The 19,375-nt window shown below is 36.9% G+C and overlaps 1 protein-coding gene across 5 annotated transcripts in view; it reads right to left on the bottom strand.

Moving 5' to 3' along the window:
- The window catches only part of LOC123557478 (uncharacterized), a 56,586-nt gene that overhangs the window by 16,488 nt on the left and 20,723 nt on the right, over positions 1-19,375 (bottom strand). For all 5 annotated transcript variants that reach the window (XM_053543796.1, XM_053543797.1, XM_053543795.1 and 2 more), the window contains exons 5-9: positions 19,001-19,024; positions 14,364-14,489; positions 8,420-8,506; positions 7,083-7,283; positions 4,315-4,395 (exon numbers count right to left, since the gene is read on the bottom strand). In XM_053543796.1, coding sequence (XP_053399771.1) covers positions 4,315-4,395; positions 7,083-7,283; positions 8,420-8,506; positions 14,364-14,489; positions 19,001-19,024 — 519 coding nt within the window. The remainder of the gene's footprint in view (positions 1-4,314; positions 4,396-7,082; positions 7,284-8,419; positions 8,507-14,363; positions 14,490-19,000; positions 19,025-19,375) is intronic.

Raw genomic sequence — 19,375 nt, 5'->3', positions numbered from 1 at the left:
TTTCAAAATAAGCTATTTATAGTAACATAAAAGGGAAGTAATTCAAATTTTTTTTATTGTAAGCAAACACAAGGCAGTCTGAAAGACAGCTAAATCCCCCGCCACTGTTATGGATAGTGAAAGGGTAAACCTTTGACCTTTAGCTGTGACCTTGACCTTGAACTGATATGGCTGACTCATGAATTCTGCACAACGTCTTGATGAGGTGATCATTTGACCAAAGATTCATGAAAATCCTTCAAGGGGTTTAGGAGATACAGAGCTAAAACCTCTGACTTTGAGTTGTGATCTTGACCTTGAGTTGACATGGCTGACTCATGAGCTCTTGATGAGGTGATCATTTGACCAAAGTTTGATGAAAATCCTTCAACGGGTTTAGGAGATACAGAGCGGACATGAAATGGAAGGCTCAAACCTTTGACCTTGAGTTGTGACCTTGACCTTGAGCCGACATGGCTGACTCATGAGTTCTGCACATCGTCTTGATGAGGTGATCATTTAATCCAAGTTTCATAATTATCCTTCAAGAGGTTTAAGAGATACAGAGCGGACACGAAATGGTAGGCTCAAACCTTTGACCTTGAGTTGTGACCTTGACCTTGAGCCGACATGGCTAACTCATGGGTTCTGCACATCGTCTTGATGAGGTGATCATTTGATTAAAGTTTCATGATTATCCTTCAAGGGGTTTAGGAGATACAGAGCGGACACGAAATGGAAGGCTCAAACCTTTAACCTTGAGTTGTGACCTTGACCTTGAACCGAAATGACTGACTCATGGGTTCTGCACATCGTCTTGATGAGGTGAACATTTGACCCAAATTTCATGAAAATCCTTCAAGGGGTTTAGGAGATACAGAGCGGACACAAAATGTTACGGAAGGACGGAAGGAGACCATTCCTATAACCCCCCAGCACTTGTTGCTGGGGATTAAAAAGAGGGATCTGCCAAATAACGAGCTGTCCGTAAGACAGCCAAGCTCGACTATTCGAAATATTGTCACAGAAGCAGGAAAATATTACCCAAAAAGGTTAAATATCAAAAGAGTTTTAAGTTCAAAAGGGGGCATAATTTGACCAAAATGCATATCAGTTATGGGACTTGCTGCTATCAACTAGTTTTATAACCCCGAAGGCACATGTGAAGTTTCAATTCAATAGTTTTGGAGATAGAAACTCGCATGTAAAACTTAAACCAGAATTTTCAAAGTCCAAAAGGGGGCATAATTTTCCCAAAATATATGCCAGAGTTATGGGACTTGACCCAGTGAGGTTGGTAATTGATCTAGAAAAAGAAAAAATAAGTTTCAAATCTATATGCCTTTTAGTAATTGCCGTATGTACTTGCACGCAAAACTTTAACCAGGATTTTCTAAGTCCAAAAAGGGGAATAATTTGCTCAAAATACATTTAAGAGTTATGGGACTTGATCCAGTGAGGACAGTAATTGATCTAGAAAAAGAAAAAATAAGTTTCAAATCTATATGCCTTTTAGTAATAGCTGTATGTACTTGCACGCAAAACTTTAACCAGAATTTGCTAAGTCCAAAAGGGGGCATAATTCGGCCAAAATGAAGGTCAGGGTTATGGGACTTGCTGCTATCAACTAGTTTTATAACCCCGAAGACACATGTGAAGTTTCAAATCAATATCTGCATTAGTTTTGGAGATAATAACTTGCATGTAAAACTTTAACCAAAATTTTCTAAGTCTAAAAGGGGGCATAATTTGCACAAAATACATGTCAGAGTTATGGGACTTGACCCAGTGAGGTTGGTAATTGATCTAGAAAAAGAAAAAATAAGTTTCAAATCTGTATGCCTTTTAGAAATAGCTGTATGTACTTGCACGCAAAACTTTAACCAGAATTTTCTAAGTCCAAAAGGGGGCATAATTTGGCCAAAATGAAAGTCAGAGTTATGGGACTTGCTGCTATCAACTAGTTTTATAACCCCGAAGACACAGGTGAAGTTTCAAATCAATATCTGCATTAGTTCTGGAGATAATAACTTGCATGTAAAACATTAACCAAAATTTTCTAAGTCTAAAAGGGGGCAGAATTTGCTCAAAATACATGTCAGAGTTATGGGACTTGACCCAGTGAGGTTGGTAATTGATCTAGAAAAAGAAAAAATAAGTTTCAAATCTATATGCCTTTTAGAAATAGCTGTATGTACTTGCACGCAAAACTTTAACCAGAATTTTCTAAGTCCAAAAGGGGGCATAATTTGGCCAAAATGAAGGTCAGAGTTATGGCACTTGCTGCTATCAACCAGTTTTATAACCCCGAAGACACATTTGAAGTTTCAAATCAATATCTGCATTAGTTTTGGAGATAGTAACTTGCATGTAAAACTTTAACCAAAATTTTCTAAGTCCAAAAGGGGGCATAATTTGCTCAAAATACATGTCAGAGTTATGGGACTTGACCCAGAGAGGTTGGTAATTGACCTAGAAAAAGAAAAAATAAGTTTCAAAGCTATATGCCTTTAATTGATGGCTGTATGTACTTGCATGCAAAAACTTAACCAAGGTGTGACGCCGATGCCGACGCCGACGCCGACGCCAGGGTGAGTAGAATAGCTAGACTATTCTTCGAATAGTCGAGCTAAAAACAAGAGCACTGCAATGCAGAGCAATAAACACAAAGAAAAGTCATATATGACCTTTGACCCGTAAGTGTGACCTTGACCTTGAAGTGAGTCATCCGGAACATGCACTCTGCACGTCATCTTGGTGTGGTGAACATTTGTGTCAAGTTTCTTTGAAATCCTTCAAGCAGTTCAAGAGTTACAGAGCGGACACGAAACAAACTGATATGACCTTTGACTCCAAAGTGTGACCTTGACCTTGAAGCGAGACATCCAAAACATGCGATCTGCACGTTGTCCCGGTGTGGTGAACATTTGTGTCAAGTTTATTTGAAATCCTTCAAGGGGTTCAAGAGTTACAGAGCAGACATGAAATTGCTAACGGACAGACAGACACCAGCGTCATAACATAATACATCCCTTCGGGCATATAACAAAAGAGGTAAAGATAAAGTGTATCAAAACACTTTATAAGTATAATTCTAAGCAAAAGGGGGGGTATAATTTATAAAATATTGATGCAAGAGTTATGCACCTTGTGTCATATGATGTGGGTGATGATGTGGAACAACTACTTCAAGTTTGAATCAAATCCATTTCGTAATAACTAAAATATAGCGAAAATGCATCAAAATTAACCTTAAATTCTAAGTAAAAGGGGGCATAATTCATGAAAAATTGGTGCCACCTTGTGTCATATGATGTGGGTGTTAAGGTGAAACAACTATTTTAAGTTAGAATAAAATCCATTTAGTAATAACTGAGATAGAGCGAAAGTGTATCAAAATTTTAACCTGAAATTCTAAGTAAAAATAGGGGATAATTCATGAAATATTGGTGCAAGAGTTATGGCCCTTGTGTCATATGATGTGAGTGATGATGCTGAACAACTATCTTAAGTTTGAATCAAATCCATTTAGTAATAATAGAGATATAGTGAAAGTGCATCAAAACTTTAACCTGATACTCTAAGTAAAAAGAGGAATAATTCATTAAATATTGGTACCAGAGTTATGGGCCTTGTGTCATATGATGTGGGAGATGATGTGGAACAACTACTTTTACTACTTTCATCCATTTAGGAATAACTGAGACAGAGTGAAAGTGCATCAAAAGTTTAACCTGAAATTCTAAGTAAAAAGGGGGATAATTCATGAAATATTGGTATGAGATTTATTGCCCTTTTGCCATATGATGTGGGTGATGAAGAGGAATAACTATTTTAAGTTTAAAGCAAATCCATCAAGTAATTACAGAGATAAGGAGAAAAAAGAGAAAGTGTAAAAAAACTTTAATCAAGGTGGGGATGCGGAAGGATGTCGATGCCGACCCAGGGTGCGTAGGACAGTTCTCCATAAACTTCGTATAGTCAAGCTAAAAACCTCTATGGCTGCCACTCCCACATCCAAATAAATAAAATTGAGAGATAAGTTGGATAAGTAATTTTGTACGTATTATGAAAATACTAATTTATCTTAAGCTGAGGCTTCTATTTATGGGAATTATAATTATTCTGTATAAATTTAATGTTTTCAGGGGACAAAAATCATCCAAGAATACCCAGTAATGGACCATTATCTCCCAATCAAACATGTTCAACAACAAATAGCTTGGATGTATTCATTCCTAATTACAGATCTCTGTCTACACAAACTTTGTAGGACCTCAAAAAAACGAAACAACAACAACAAATGGGACAATACTGTTTATTGCAGAAACCTACCTTCATGCTGAGTGCCACTACTATCATCCTGTACTGTACTCTCTTTAGCCCCATTTGGTAGTGGCTGGCCTCCAACAGCACCTAAAATATATAGAGGAAAAACGTGTGAGTGAAAGAAAGTAAGTTAAATAGAAATCAGCTACATAATAAAACCTATTTATTGAAGTACATCTTTATATTTAAACAAGAGGGTCATGATGACCCTGGATCGCTCACCAGATCGCTACATGTTTCAAATGTCAAACTGATGATTTTTAGAAATTTTTTGGAAGATTTTCTGATGTACTATCAAGTAACCCCTGGGGCGCGGCCAATTTTACCGCGGGGGTCATGATTTGAACAAAGTCTGTAGAAGTCTACTAGGCAATGTAATATATCAAATATCTAAGATCTAGGCCTTCTGGTTTATTTTTAGCAAATTTATGAAGATTTCCCTATGTACAATCAAGTAACCCCTGGGGCTGGGTCAATTTGACCCTGGTGGGGGTCAAGATTTGAACAACTTTTGTAGAGGTCCACTAGGCAATGCTACATGTCAAATATCTAAGCTCTAGGCCTTCTGGTTTATTTTTAGAAAATTTTTAAGATTTTCCTATGTACAATCAAGTAACCCAATGGGGCGGGGTCAATTTGACCCCGGGGGTCATGATTTGAACAAAGCTGTAGAAGTCTACTAGGCAATGCTACATGTGAAATATCTAAGACCTAGACCTTCTGGTTTATTTTTAGAAAATTTTTGAAGATTTTCCTATGTAAAATCAAGTGACCCCTGGTGCGGGGTCAATTTTGACCCCGGGGGTCATGATTGAATAAATTTTGTATAGGTCCACTAGGCAATGCTACATGTGAAATATCTAAGCTGTAGGCCTTCTGGTTTATTTTTAGAAAATTTTTGAAGATTTTTCTATGTACAATCAAGTAACCCCATGGGGCGGGGTCAATTTGACCCCGGGGGTCATGATTTGAACAAAGCCTGTAGAAGTCTACTAGGCAATGCTACATGTCAAATATCTAAGATCTAGACCTTCTGGTTTATTTTTAGAAAATTTTTGAAGATTTTCCAATGTAAAATCAAGTGACCCCTGGTGCGGGGTCAATTTTGACCCCGGGGGTCATGATTGAATAAATTTTGTATAGGTCCACTAGGCAATGCTACATGTCAAATATCTAAGCTGTAGGCCTTCTGGTTTATTTTTAGAAAATTTTTAAGATTTTCCTATGTACAATCAAGTAACCCAATGGGGCGGGGTCAATTTGACCCCGGGGGTCATGATTTGAACAAAGCCTGTAGAAGTCTACTAGGCAATGCTACATGTGAAATATCTAAGATCTAGACCTTCTGGTTTATTTTTAGAAAATTTTTGAAGATTTTCCTATGTAAAATCAAGTGACCCCTGGTGCGGGGTCATGATTGAATAAATTTTGTAAAGGTCCACTAGGCAATGCTACATGTGAAATATCTAAGCTGTAGGCCTTCTGGTTTATTTTTAGAAAATTTTTGAAGATTTTTCTATGTACAATCAAGTAACCCCATGGAGCGGGGTCATGATTTGAAAATTTTTTGTAGAAGTCTACTAGGCAATGCTACATTTCAAATATCTAAGATCTAGGCCTTCTGGTTTATTTTTAGAAATTTTTTGAAGATTTTCCTATGTACAATCAAGTGACCCCTGGGGCTGGGTCAATTTTGACCCCTGGGGTCATGATTTGAATAAATTTTGTAGAGGTCCACTAGGCAATGCTACATGTGAAATATCTAAGCTCTAGGCCTTCTGGTTTATTTTTAGAAAAATTTTGAAGATTTTCCTATGTAAAATCAAGTGACCCCTAGGGCGGGGTCAGTTTTGACCCCGGGGTCATGATTTGAACATATTTAGTAGAGGTCCACTAGGAAATGCTACATGTCAAATATCTAAGCTCTAGGCCTTCTGGTTTTGAGAAGAAGATTTTTTTAAGATTTTCCTATGTAAAATCAAGTGACCCCTGGGGCGGAGTCAATTTTGACCCCTGGGTCATGATTTGAACAAATTTGGTAGAGGTCCACTAGGCAATGCTTCACACCAAATATCTAAGCTCTAGGGCTTCTGGTTTTTGAGAAGAAGATTTTTAAAGTTTTTCCTTTCTGTTGCCATGGCAACCAGAGTTCTGCATGGAATTCAATTCTTTGAATAATTTTTGTAGAGCTTCACCCAAGGAACATTCCTGTGAAGTTTGGATGAAATTGGCCTAGCGGTTTATGAGGAGATGTCATTTAAAGTAAAAATTAACGGACAACGGACGCCGGACGGTGACTGATCCTAATAGCTCACCCTGAGCCTTTGGCTCTGGTGAGCTAAAAAAAAAGACACACTCAGATCTGGGTAAAAATGCTCGTCTTTATAAAATTACATATCAAAAACCCTTTTGATAATGACCAAATTTAAAAGAAATATATGTTTACAAATGCAGGCCATTTCTCTTTTAATTAATTTTAGAATCGATATAACATACTTTGAAATCATTAAATATATGTAGGGGATTAACTTTCTTGGATTTCATAGATGTATCAACCCATCCAATTAAAGCCAGATAAGTCCTATCTATTTAATCTTCGATATTCATGATTTGAACAGGAAATTTTTCTCCAAGTGTCTTGGGTTTTCTCACTGCTTCAGACTTACTTCACCCTGTATGCGTAAGATGTACTGAGAGAAAAGTAGGTAATCTTGCCCTGCACAGGCGTTGTGTTTGTTGTTAACAAAGAATAATGATCAGAAATGAATGCTAACCTATTTCTTCTGTTTTTCCAGTCAGGATACCATTACCATCTGTGCTGCAAGCCATATCTCTAGTGTGGGAACCAGCAGGAGGAAGTAATGGCTGATGTTCACTACTAGTTCCTGTACCAACACTGGCTGTTACACTGCTTCCATGACTACTTGAGGTATGACTTCCTAAGCTAACATCAGGGGTACCTTCATCCGGTATACCTACAACATAGACAATATAAACATATTATACGAAATATGGTCTCTTACTTGGTACAGTAAAACATGAACTGTTTGGTATGGAGGAGCAGATAGAAAATATAACAGAAAACAGACATGGACCATATAACTGCTTGAGCCATTGATGGTTGAGTGAGGCATGTTTCACTGCACGTCATTACAGTTTTACTGCTTGTATTCAAATGTTCAATACACTTTTCAACAGTACTTCAGATATTAACAGTGGTCAGTTTATCATTCATTATATACCTATATAAATTCTGTCAAAAATAAGGCTTGTATTTCACAAGTAAATACAAACAGGCAGAAAAAAAACTAAGTATTGTACCTTATGTATTGCATGTTTCCGGACTACTTTCATTAATTTATATGCATGACCTAACCAAGTTTTATAAATAGCGCACACCAATAACAATTTAATGTTAAAAATCATCGTAATATGTATCTTGTGTTACTTTTATGTCTATAAAAATCTGGCTCCAAAATGATAATGGTTTTGAATGGGTGGCAATCAGTGCTTTCATGAGGCGTGGAAGCCCGACAAGATCCACTTGAGTCAAATACAACATTCTAGATTAAGCTAATGTTATGATAACCCTAATATATCAGTATTTGCACATAAAGCGAAAAACTGTGATCCAGAGAACTTGCAGAATTTACCAGTATTTAAACAAGCGGGAAGGGACAGGAAAGAAAATTATCTGTGCAATTATTTTTAAATTGGGCCTGTGTTTTCTGATAAAAATATTTTTTTAATTTCACACCACATACATCAGTAAAAAAATGACTACAAACCAAAATGTTTCACTCTGGCAACCCCTCCACGGGGCCAAGCAGAACCATTCAAATAAAGCTGAGAGAGGTCCATGCCAGGATGTTACAGACCAATTTTGGTGTATTTCTAACCAAAGTTTCAGAGGAGATATCTAAGTAAAAATGTTGATGCAGGAAGCAGATGACAGTACCATCCACGAATAGATGGACTGATGGACCAACATACAGCGACACGCGATTCTAATATAGCTCTCATAAATTTTGTATCTGCAGGTATTGTAAATCAGTATATCATATATTTTTTAATAAAAACCCGTTCCAGGATGACATGACTTTACATGTACCTATCCTAGTGTCTTGTTCTCCTCTCTCGATCTGGTCATTTTTCATTCCCAAGTCTGCTAATGGTTGGTTCTCTGGTACACCTGGTCCTGCAAAACATCATGTCATAACTTACCGCAATTTAATCAATGTCTAGATATCATAAGCCAATCAGAAAGAGTATGAGCAATGAGAAGTACTTAACTTAGCATTTAACTTATATTCTAATATGAAAATTCAAGTTTATAGTCCTTATTACACAGCAGCACTGACATTATCTCAACATACATATTGTTTTGCAGCATTATGACCATACTAGTGCTGAGATATAGTGCCACCACATTTCAGAATTGAAACAACATGATGGAGCTGTGTTTTAATTAATTCAGACATATAATCACAGAAAAATTCACTACAAAACTATGCATGTCTAATTTATTTATGAGACATCTCAACTGTGTTTTAAAAGTGTATTCAAAGCATGGTCACATCCTCTCAGACACTGTGATTTCCTGTTTCAGCCACTATTTCACATTAAAGATATAATGAGAATCAAAAAAAATATAGCAAAACAATGTTTATATGTATTAAAACATGGTTCTGCTAAACACATTAAAGTAAATACTATTGTAGTTTGCATTTTTTAACAGCTCTGAGTAAACTGTAAGAATAATGTACAAAACATTCCACAAATCATTCTGTTCATAATATGAATAGAATGCAATCTACAGTTTATTTCCTCCAATACATTTGCCTTATACTAAGTAAATCTAATATGCAAATGAAAAATGGATGATAAAATTTGTATCGAAGGTTTGGACACATGTCAAATTTAGGACATGATTTCCTTACTACCACAGCTAACTAGTACGATAGATTTTCTCACTGTTTAGAATTTTTATTTCACTTATAATAAGTCATTATTTGGAAACAGACAAGATCATTAAAGTAACGTCATATACCACTACACCATACAAGGAGCTGTGTTTTCAAAATGTAAAATCATTTGCAAAGATTTTTTTTGAGGTTTTAACTTTAAAGGTTAAGATCATATGAAGGTCATCTACATATAGATCACTGCAGGTCTTGTCATAAGGTTTGTTGAATGTAAGAATGTACTAAATTTGGTCATTTATGTGGGCTGTAGGACTAAAATGTTGATTATTAAGATTTTAAGTTTGAAGGTGAAGGTCATAATGAGGGTCAAAGTCATTTACATATGGGTCAACCACAAGGATTGTTGAGTGTCAGTATAAACTAAATTGGGTCATTTATGCGGGCTGCAGGCAAAATGGTAAAATGCGGTTTGTACAGACAGACTGTTTAATCACAATTTTGCCTGTGGTCATAAAAACAATGATGCCTTGTCAAGTAAACAGTTGACTCTCCTTACCCGGACTATCCTGACTATCTGTCACTGTGTACAACAAATCTAATGCAATTTAACATTAACAAGGCAGTCTGAAAGACAGCTAAATCCCCCGCCACTGCTATGGATAGTGAAAGGGTAAAACCTATGATTTTAGCTGTGACCTTGACCTTGAACTGACATGGCTGACTCATGAATTCTGCACAACGTCTTGATGAGGTGATCATTTGACCAAAGTTTCATGAAAATCCTTCAAGGGGTTTAGGAGACACAGAGCTGAAACCTTTGACCTTCAGTTGTGACCTTGACCTTGAGTTGACATGGCTGACTCATGAGTTCTTGATGAGGTGATCTCACCCAAGTTTGATGAAAATCCTTCAAGGGGTTAAGGAGATACAGAGTGGACACCAAATGGAAGGCTCAAACCTTGGACCCTTAGTTGTGACCTTGACCTTGAGCTGGCATGGTTGACTCATAATTTCTGCACATCGTTCTGATGAGGAAATCATTTGACCCAAGTTTTATAAAATTCCTTCAAGGGGTTGAGGAGATATAGAGCGGACATGAAATGGAAGGCTCAAACCTTTGACCTTCAGTTGTGACCTTGACCTTGAGCCGACATGGCTGACTCATAAGTTCTGCACATCACCTTGATGAGGTGATCGTTTGACCCAAGTTTGATGAAAATTCTTCAAGTGGTTTAGGAGATATAGAGCGGACACAAAATGGAAGGTTCAAACCTTTGACCCTAAGTTGTGACCTTGACCTTGAGCCGGCATGACTGACTCATGGGTTCTGCGCATCGTCTTGATGAGGTGATCATTTGACCCAAGTTTTACAAAATTCCTTCAAGGGGTTTAAGAGATATAGAGCGGACACAAAATGGCAGGCTCAAACCTTTGACCTTGAGTTGTGACCTTGACCTTGAACTGACAAGGCTGACTCATGGGTTCTGCACATCGTCTTGATGAGGTGATCATTTGACCCAAGTTTCATGAAAATCCTTCAAGGGGTTTAGGAGATATGGACAGGACACGATTTTGTTTACGGACAGAAGGACGGACGCAGACCATTCCTATAATCCCTCCGCCACGGCGGGGGATTAATAAGACATAAATGATGCAATCAAGGTATAAAGACTGAGATAAACAAGCAAATTCGATGAATTGGTATCCCCCGCCGAAAGGGTTTGTGGTGAGGAATGGCAAAAAAAATATATCCGGCAAAAAGTTAAGGATGTTAATAAGAAGCAAATAATTTCATTAGTCAAAATCAATTTAACAGAAAACAAATGTTTAATTAAAGAGTACATAATAAATGTATGATACTTTGATCCTGATTAAAGAATTTATTTTGAATGGGATATGCTTACTGTAATAAGCTTAGCTTTTAAAATTAAATGCAGTTAATTGAAATGTGAGCTTGAAGTTTAACTGGAACGAAATATTGTCTTTGAGTGGTTTGGCACCAAGCCTTGCTGTTTAACATGTACATTTGAACTTAAAAGAACAGATGTCCTTAAGAGAACACAGGTAAGATATCTTGAACATGGCTGAGGGCAAGGTTTGTGCAGTCACAACTTAACATGTTGAAGGTTTGAACATTTAAAAAAAAAGAAAACAAGAGGACCATGATGGTCCTGAATCGCTCACCTATCCCCACATGACCCAGTGCTGAACTGAGTATGACGTCGTTATTTCTATTATTTGACACTGTGACCTAGTTTTTGAGCACATGTGACCTAGATATCATCAAGATAAAAAATTCTGACCAATTTTCATGAAGATCCATTGAAAAATATGACCTCTAGAGAGGTCACAAGGTTTTGTCTATTATTTGACCTAATGACCTAGTTTTTGAAGGCACGTGACCCACTTTTGAATTTGACCTAGATATCATCAAGGTGAACATTCTCACCAATTTTCATGAAGATCTCATGAAAAATATGGCCTCTAGAGAGGTCACAAGGTTTTTCTATTTTTCGACCTACTGACCTAGTTTTTGACCGCACATGACCCAGTTAGGAACTTGATCTAGGTATCATCAAGCTGAACATTCTCACCAATTTTCATGAAGATCCATTGAGAAATATGGCCTCTAGAGACGTCACAAGGTTTTTCTATTTTTAGAACTACTGACCTAGTTTTTGACCGCACGTGACCCAGTTTCAAACTTGACCTAGATATCATCAAAATGAACATTCTGACCAATTTTCATGAAGATCTCTTGAAAAATATGGCCTCTAGAGAGGTCACAAGGTTTTTCTATTTTTAGACCTAATGACCTAGTTTTTGAAGGAACGTGACCCACTTCTGAACTTGAACTAGATATCATCAAGGTGAACATTCTCACCAATTTTCATGAAGACCTCATGAAAAATATGGCCTCTAGAGAGGTCACGAGGTTTTTCTATTTTTCGACCTACTGACCTAGTTTTTGACCGCACATGACCCAGTTAGGAACTTGACCTAGGTATCATCAAGCTGAACATTCTCACCAATTTTCATGAAGATCCATTAAGAAATATGGCCTCTAGAGACGTCACAAGGAAGGTTTTTCTATTTTTAGACCTACTGACCTAGTTTTTGACCGCACGTGACCCAGTTTCAAACTTGACCTAGATATCATCAAGGTGAACATTCTGACCAATTTTCATGAAGACCTCTTGAAAAATATGGCCTCTAGAGAGGTCACAAGGTTTTTCTATTTTTAGATCTACTGACCTAGTTATTGACCGCACGTGACCCAGTTTCGAACCTGACCTAGATATCATCAAGGTAAACATTCTGACTAATTTTCATAAAGATCCCATGAAAAATATGGCCTCTAGAGAGGTCACAAGGTTTTTCTATTTTCAGACCTACTGACCTAGTTTTTGACCGCACATGACCCAGTTTCAAACTTGACCTATATATCATCAAGGTGAACATTCTGACTAATTTTCATGAAGATCTCTTGAGAAATATAGCCTCTAGAGAGGTCACAAGGTTTTTCTATTTTTAGACCTACTGACCTAGTTTTTGACCCCACGTGACCCAGTTTCGAACTTGACCTAGATATCATCAAGATGAACATTCTGACCAATTTTCATGAAGATCCATTGAGAAATATGGCCTCTAGAGAGGTCACAAGGTTTTTCTATTTTTAGACCTACTGACCTAGTTTTTGACCCCACATGACCCAGTTTCGAACTTGATCTAGATATCATCAAGGTGAACATTCTGACCAGTTTTCATGAAGATCTCATGAAAAATATGGCCTCTAGAGAGGTCACAAGGTTTTTCTATTTTTAGACCTACTGACCTAGTTTTTGACCGCACGTGACCCAGTTTCGAACTTGACCTAGATATCATCGAGATGAACATTCTGACCAACTTTCATAAAGATCCCATGAAAAATGTGACCTCTAGAGTGGTCACAAGCAAAAGTTTACGCACGCACGGACGGACGGACGATGGACGCCACGCGATCACAAAAGCTCACCTTGTCACTTTGTGACAGGTGAGCTAAAAAAGGAATGGAAATATATTTATGTATATATATATATATATATATGTATATATATTTTTTTTTAGGGGGTGGGGGTGCGGGGGAACGGGAGAGGAAACAAAATTTCACATGTTGATTATAAATATTGATGGAAAATTAAAAATGAAAAAAAAAGAAAAAGGGTAAAAGGGTGAAGTTGGGGGGGGGGGGAGGGGCAGAGGATGCATGATCAGTGGTGGGCATGACTGGGTGGAGGAGTGAGGTGGGGGAATGATACAACTTGCATGTTGATAAATAATCATGGAAGGTTTGAAAAAAATCTAAAATATGAATTTTTTTTTGAGGGGGTGGCGGGGTGACCAAGGCAAGTGGGTGACCAGGTGTGGGTGCGCAACTTCACATGTTTATAATAAATGTTCACAGAAAAGAATGAAAGAAATTTAATGAAATTCTGCCAAATGGTAAGTTTGGTATGAACAAATATGTGGATTTTTAGACAATTTAAGGGCAATAACTCTGAAGTTACAAATAAATCGGAACAAAGTTGTGTGTACACAACCACATTATGGTGATCCAAAATCTGTTTTAAGTTTCATAGTTCTAGGTCAAATATATCAAAAGTTATGATGCAGAAATTACCATATTTATAGTACCCTATATAGTTAACACTAGAAACTTCTAAGGGCCATAACTCTGGTGTTACTTGGGCAATCTGACTGAAACTTGACGGGCCGCAATAATTCATAGTGGTGAACATGTATATGAAGTTTTAAATAAATATTCCCAACCATTTCCTAGATATGGCTCCAGACTGACGGACGGAAGGATGGATGGACGGATGGAAAGACGGACGGAAGGACGGACAACGCCAAAACTATATCCCTCCGACTTTTGTCGGGGGATAATAAAGACTTAGTGTGAGGTTAGCAATGTGAGATAAGATTATCTTGCACCTGATATTATATTTTGGAGACTAGGTGAAAAATGATTCTCTCACACTGGTATACTCACACCGCAGGTGAGAAAATACCCATGAAGAGAATTAGAATATCTCTGCATAAAGAGTGGGGCAAAAATTTGTAATTATTACTGAAATGAGTTCAACATACCATTTACATTTACATTTTCATTGGATCTCGCCCTTTTCTGTCTCCGGTATCGCCATACACTTACAAAAATTATGATCAGAACCAGTCCTCCTATGACACTTCCTGTTACAATCACTTTCCACCGTGCTGAAATTAAGGTAGCATATCATATTTCATAAGCCTTAGGTATGTCATAAAATAAAAAATAAATTAATCTTCAAGAAGGAAATTCCAAACTGATGAGGATTTTTAACAGATATTTTGACAAAATGAGCAGCACCATGAGAAAACCAACATAGTGCGTTTGCGACCAGCATTATTAAGATCCAGATCAGCCTGCACATCTGTGCAGTCTGCTCAGGATCCATGCTGTTCGCTTCCAAAGCCTATTGCAATTAGAGAAACTGTTAGCAAACCGTAATGAGCATGGATCCTGACCAGACTGTGCAAAAGCCTACTGCAATAAAAGAAACCATTAGCGAACAGCATGGATCCTGACCAGACTGTGCAAAAGCCTATTGCAATTAGAGAAACCATTATCTAACAGCATGGATCCTGACCAGACTGTGCAAAAGCCTATTGCAATTAGAGAAATCGTTAGCGAACAGCATGGATCCAAAGCAGACTGTGCAAAAGCCTATTGCAATAAAAGAAACCGTTAGCGAACAGCATGAATCCTGACCAGACTGCATGAATGCAACGGCTGGTCTGGATCCATGCTTGTCGCAAACGCACTATGTTGGTTTTCTCATGGTGTATGGTGTGTAATCTTTAATCAGTCACAAATGTTAACTGGTAACTGATAAACATGTGATCAATTAGAAGGCATTTCAAAGTTCTATACTATATCTTAGTAGTGGCTTCATTTTAGGTTATTCAAGGGCTGAGCATGATTACTGTATATAAGTAAAGAACAGGATACAATAGTTTCAAGATCAGCACTAGAATTTCATAAAATGTGTGACTAATCAAGTCGATTAAAACATTAAACAACTCAAACTACTTTTAAATATGTAAATATGTCAAAACTTTATGTCATTCTTTCAACGAAGACATAGTTATTGACATTTTTTGATATATTTGACCTGCAAGGAATACACTGAAACACCTCAAACCCAAAACTCTCTAAAGACCAAAAATCCCTGTAATTAACAGCAAAAAGACAACCCTGAAAACCAAACAATTTTCAGACAACCTTCCCATTTATCATGATAGAGGGTATTCACTCTAACTGCTTGGAATTATGACTCTAAGTGAGATCCGTATGCCACTATGACTCTCTAAATGAGATTCTCACCTAACTATGAATCTTTTAATAAATGAGATCACCTTGCAACAAAGACTATAAATGAGATCATTGCACCAATGACTCTTGAGATGATAATGTAATGTTTACACTCTAAATGAGACCCTCTTGCAATTTTAATTCTCAAAATATGGCCCCTTGCTACTATGACTCTCTAAATGCAATTCCTCTGCAACTATGACTATCTAAATGAGATCCCCTGCACTATATAATCTTTGTAAACTGCAGCTCAATACATGATTCACTGTGTCATTGCATTACTTACCATATATGTACTTACTACTGTAAAATCATTTAATTTCGTGGGAATGAAATTTTCATGGTTTTGGTCAAAACGGCAGTTTCGTTGGGATATGAATTGTGGATTTCAACTTTTGAACATAAATTGAATGGGAATTTTACTTGTTTGTTGGGATTAAATTTCGTGGATTGACTTAACCACGAAATCCTCGAAAATTAGTCCCCCACGAATATTAATGATTTCACAGTATCAGGTTTTGCTACAAATAGAACTCAAAAAAAACCCCCACAACAATCACTGTTAAGATTCTAAGACAATTTCAAACAAGAACAACTTTTACATGTTCTATGTTTTGTTCTAAAATGCACTGTTTCAGTTTATGAGACAATTAAACTGGATCAGGATTTATATATCAGAACTTCTCATGTAACTGTAAATCTTACGCTTTTGTTACACAGAGTCTACTTTCAAAACCCCTATATAATGAAAATACCCCTCAAAACTGAAGTTACAGCCAAGTTTGCAGAGTTTAGTATGAATGTACAGGAAGTTTTAAAGATGTGAAAAAATGAGATCTACTTGCAACTATGACTCTCAAAATGAGATCCCCTTGCAACATAAAACATGAATTATAATTTATGCAAAACAATGAAATCAACTGGCAAGTATGACTCTCTAAAAGAGATCCCCTTACAACAAAAGGAAGCATGAATCATGACTTAATTTATGCCAAACAAAAGGGCCAAAATGGCCCTAGGTTGCTCACCTGAGTAACACACCATAACAGAGTAACCATGTTTTATCTAGTGATTTCATGGAGACAAATATTTTGACTAATTTACATTAAGATTGGACTAGAAAACGTGGTCTCTTGAGTGTAAAGAAGCATTTTCTTTGATTTGATTTGACCTTGTTTTTTACCCCACATGACCCAGATTTAAAAATGCCTTAAAAAAACAAACATTCTGACAAAGTTTCAGAAAGATTGGAGGAAAAAAATGGCCTTTAAAGTGTATATAAGATTTTCCTTTGACTTGACCTAGTGACCTAGTTTCTAACCCCACATGACCCAGATTTAAAACCATCCAAGACTTAATGATAACTAACATTCTGAACAAGTTTTATGAAGATAGAATCAAAAATGTGCTCCCCTAGGGTGTAACAAGCTTATTCCTTGATTTTACCTGGTGACCTAATTTAGACCCTACATGACCAAGAAAAAAATCATCCGAGATTTCATGCAGACAATTATTCTGATCAAGTTTCATGCACATCAAATGCAAATTGCAGCCCCTACTGCATGCACAAGGTTTTTCTTTGAATTTTTCCTTTAATTTGACTGGATGACCTAGTTTTTGACCCTACATGTCCCAGATTCAAACTTGACCTAGATATCATCAAGATAAAAATTCTGAGTAAGTTTCATAAAGATGGAGTCATAACTGTGGCCTCCAGACTGTTCACAAGCTATTCCTTTGATTTGACCTAATGACCTAGTTTCTGATCCAACATTACCCAGTTTCGATATTGAGCTCGAGGTCATCAAGAGAAACATTCTGACCAATTCTCATGAATTACAAATCTAAATTGTAGTCTACAGAGTGTTAACAAGATTTCCTTTGACTTGGCCTAGTGACCTAGTTTTTAACCCAACATGACCCAGTTTCGAACTTGACCTAGAGATGATCAAGACAAACATTCTGACCAAGCTTCATAAAGATTGAGTCACAACTGTGGCCTCTAGAGTGTTCACAAGCCCTTTCTTTGATTTGACTGGAGGACTTAGTTGCTGACCCTACATGACCCAGATTTAAAATGACCTAGAGATCATCAAGACAAACATTCTTACTAAGCTTCATAAAGACTGAGTCACAACTGTGCCCTTTAGAGTGTTTACAAGCTTTTCTTTTGATATAGCCTGGTGACCTAGTTTATGAACACACATGACCAGTTTTGAACTTGACCTGGAGGTCATCAATGAGAACATTCTTATCAAGTTTCATAAAGACTGAGTCACAACTGTGGCCTCTCGAGTGTTCACAAGCTATTCCTTAGATTTGACCGAGTGACCTAGTTTTTGAACCCACATGACCCAGATTCAGACTTGACCTAGAGAGCATCAAGACAAACATTCTGACCAAGTTCCATAAAGACTGAGTCACAACTGTGGCCTCTAGAGTGTTCACAAACTTTTCCTATGATCTTGTCTAGTGACCTAGTTTTTGACCCCACATGACCCATTTTCAAACTTGACCTAGTGATCATCAAGACAAACATTCTAACCAAGTTTCATAAAGATTGGGTCCCAACTGTGGCCTCCATTGTTCACAAGGCAAATGTTGACGGACGACAGACGACGAACGCAGACAGACAATGACCTGTAACAATATCTCACCTTGAGCACTTCTTACTCAGATGAGCTAAACATGAGCGTCCCTTACAACTTAGACCCTCTAAATAAGTTTCTCTTTTAACAACGGCTCTCCAAATGAGATATCCTTGCAATAATGACTCTAAATGAGATCCCCATGCAAATATGACTCTCTAATTGAGATCCCCTTGTCACTACAACTCTTTAAATAATATCCCTTTGCACCTAAATGAGATCCCCGTATATACCTAAGACTCTCTAAACGATATTCACTTGCAACTATGATGTTTTAATGGGATCATTTTGCATCTGTTATAAATTCTAAATGAGATTCTTGCATCTAAGACTGTCTAAATGAGATCTACATAAAACTATGGATCTGCAGAAAGATCAAGAATTGAGCACTGATACATAATCTTGGTTTGAAACCTGTCTATCATACTAGCTTTCACATTTTGGATTAGTCTGAAATACAAAATATTCAAAAATTCGGAAACTGCAGAATTTAGTGACTGACACTTATGAATCATCTATTTCTACCAGTGGCTGAAGATCTTCATCATAACAATTTTTAGAGTATATACGAGTACATGTTTCTTTCTTATGATCTCTCCTTTTTACACAAGCTATTTGACATATTAGTAAACTCATTCCTTGGTGTTTGTAATTCATACATATAAGATTACAAGTTATAAGCAATATTTTTCAACATGTTAAAACAACAAAATAAGGTAACTTACTTTCAGGAGTAACTGTCACTGGAACTGAAAAATACAACAATGACTATTTAGATTTTGAGAGATTAAAAACAAATACAAAATATACAGGATTCTTCTTGTAACTATTTATATTTTATTCCTTATTCATCATTAATTAAAAACAAGAGGCTAAAATGGACCTAAGTGGCTCAAGAGGACATAAACCATCTGACCTTTTAATGGGCCAAATACCTCAAACTGAACAAATTTATGACATGACCTTATATTATTGCTACAAACCAGGTTTGATGAAGATGCATTGAGTAATTCATGAGAAGTAGGTCATTAAAAGGTATTTTTACTTTTAGCCATAGCAACCTCTAAAAGAGACCAACTACCCTTATTTGAACAAATTTG

This window comes from Mercenaria mercenaria, chromosome 5 (assembly GCF_021730395.1).
Source record: "Mercenaria mercenaria strain notata chromosome 5, MADL_Memer_1, whole genome shotgun sequence".
Lineage (NCBI taxonomy): Eukaryota > Metazoa > Mollusca > Bivalvia > Venerida > Veneridae > Mercenaria > Mercenaria mercenaria.
Note: the sequence above shows the minus strand (reverse complement) of the source record. Positions and strands in the feature narration are given on the sequence as shown.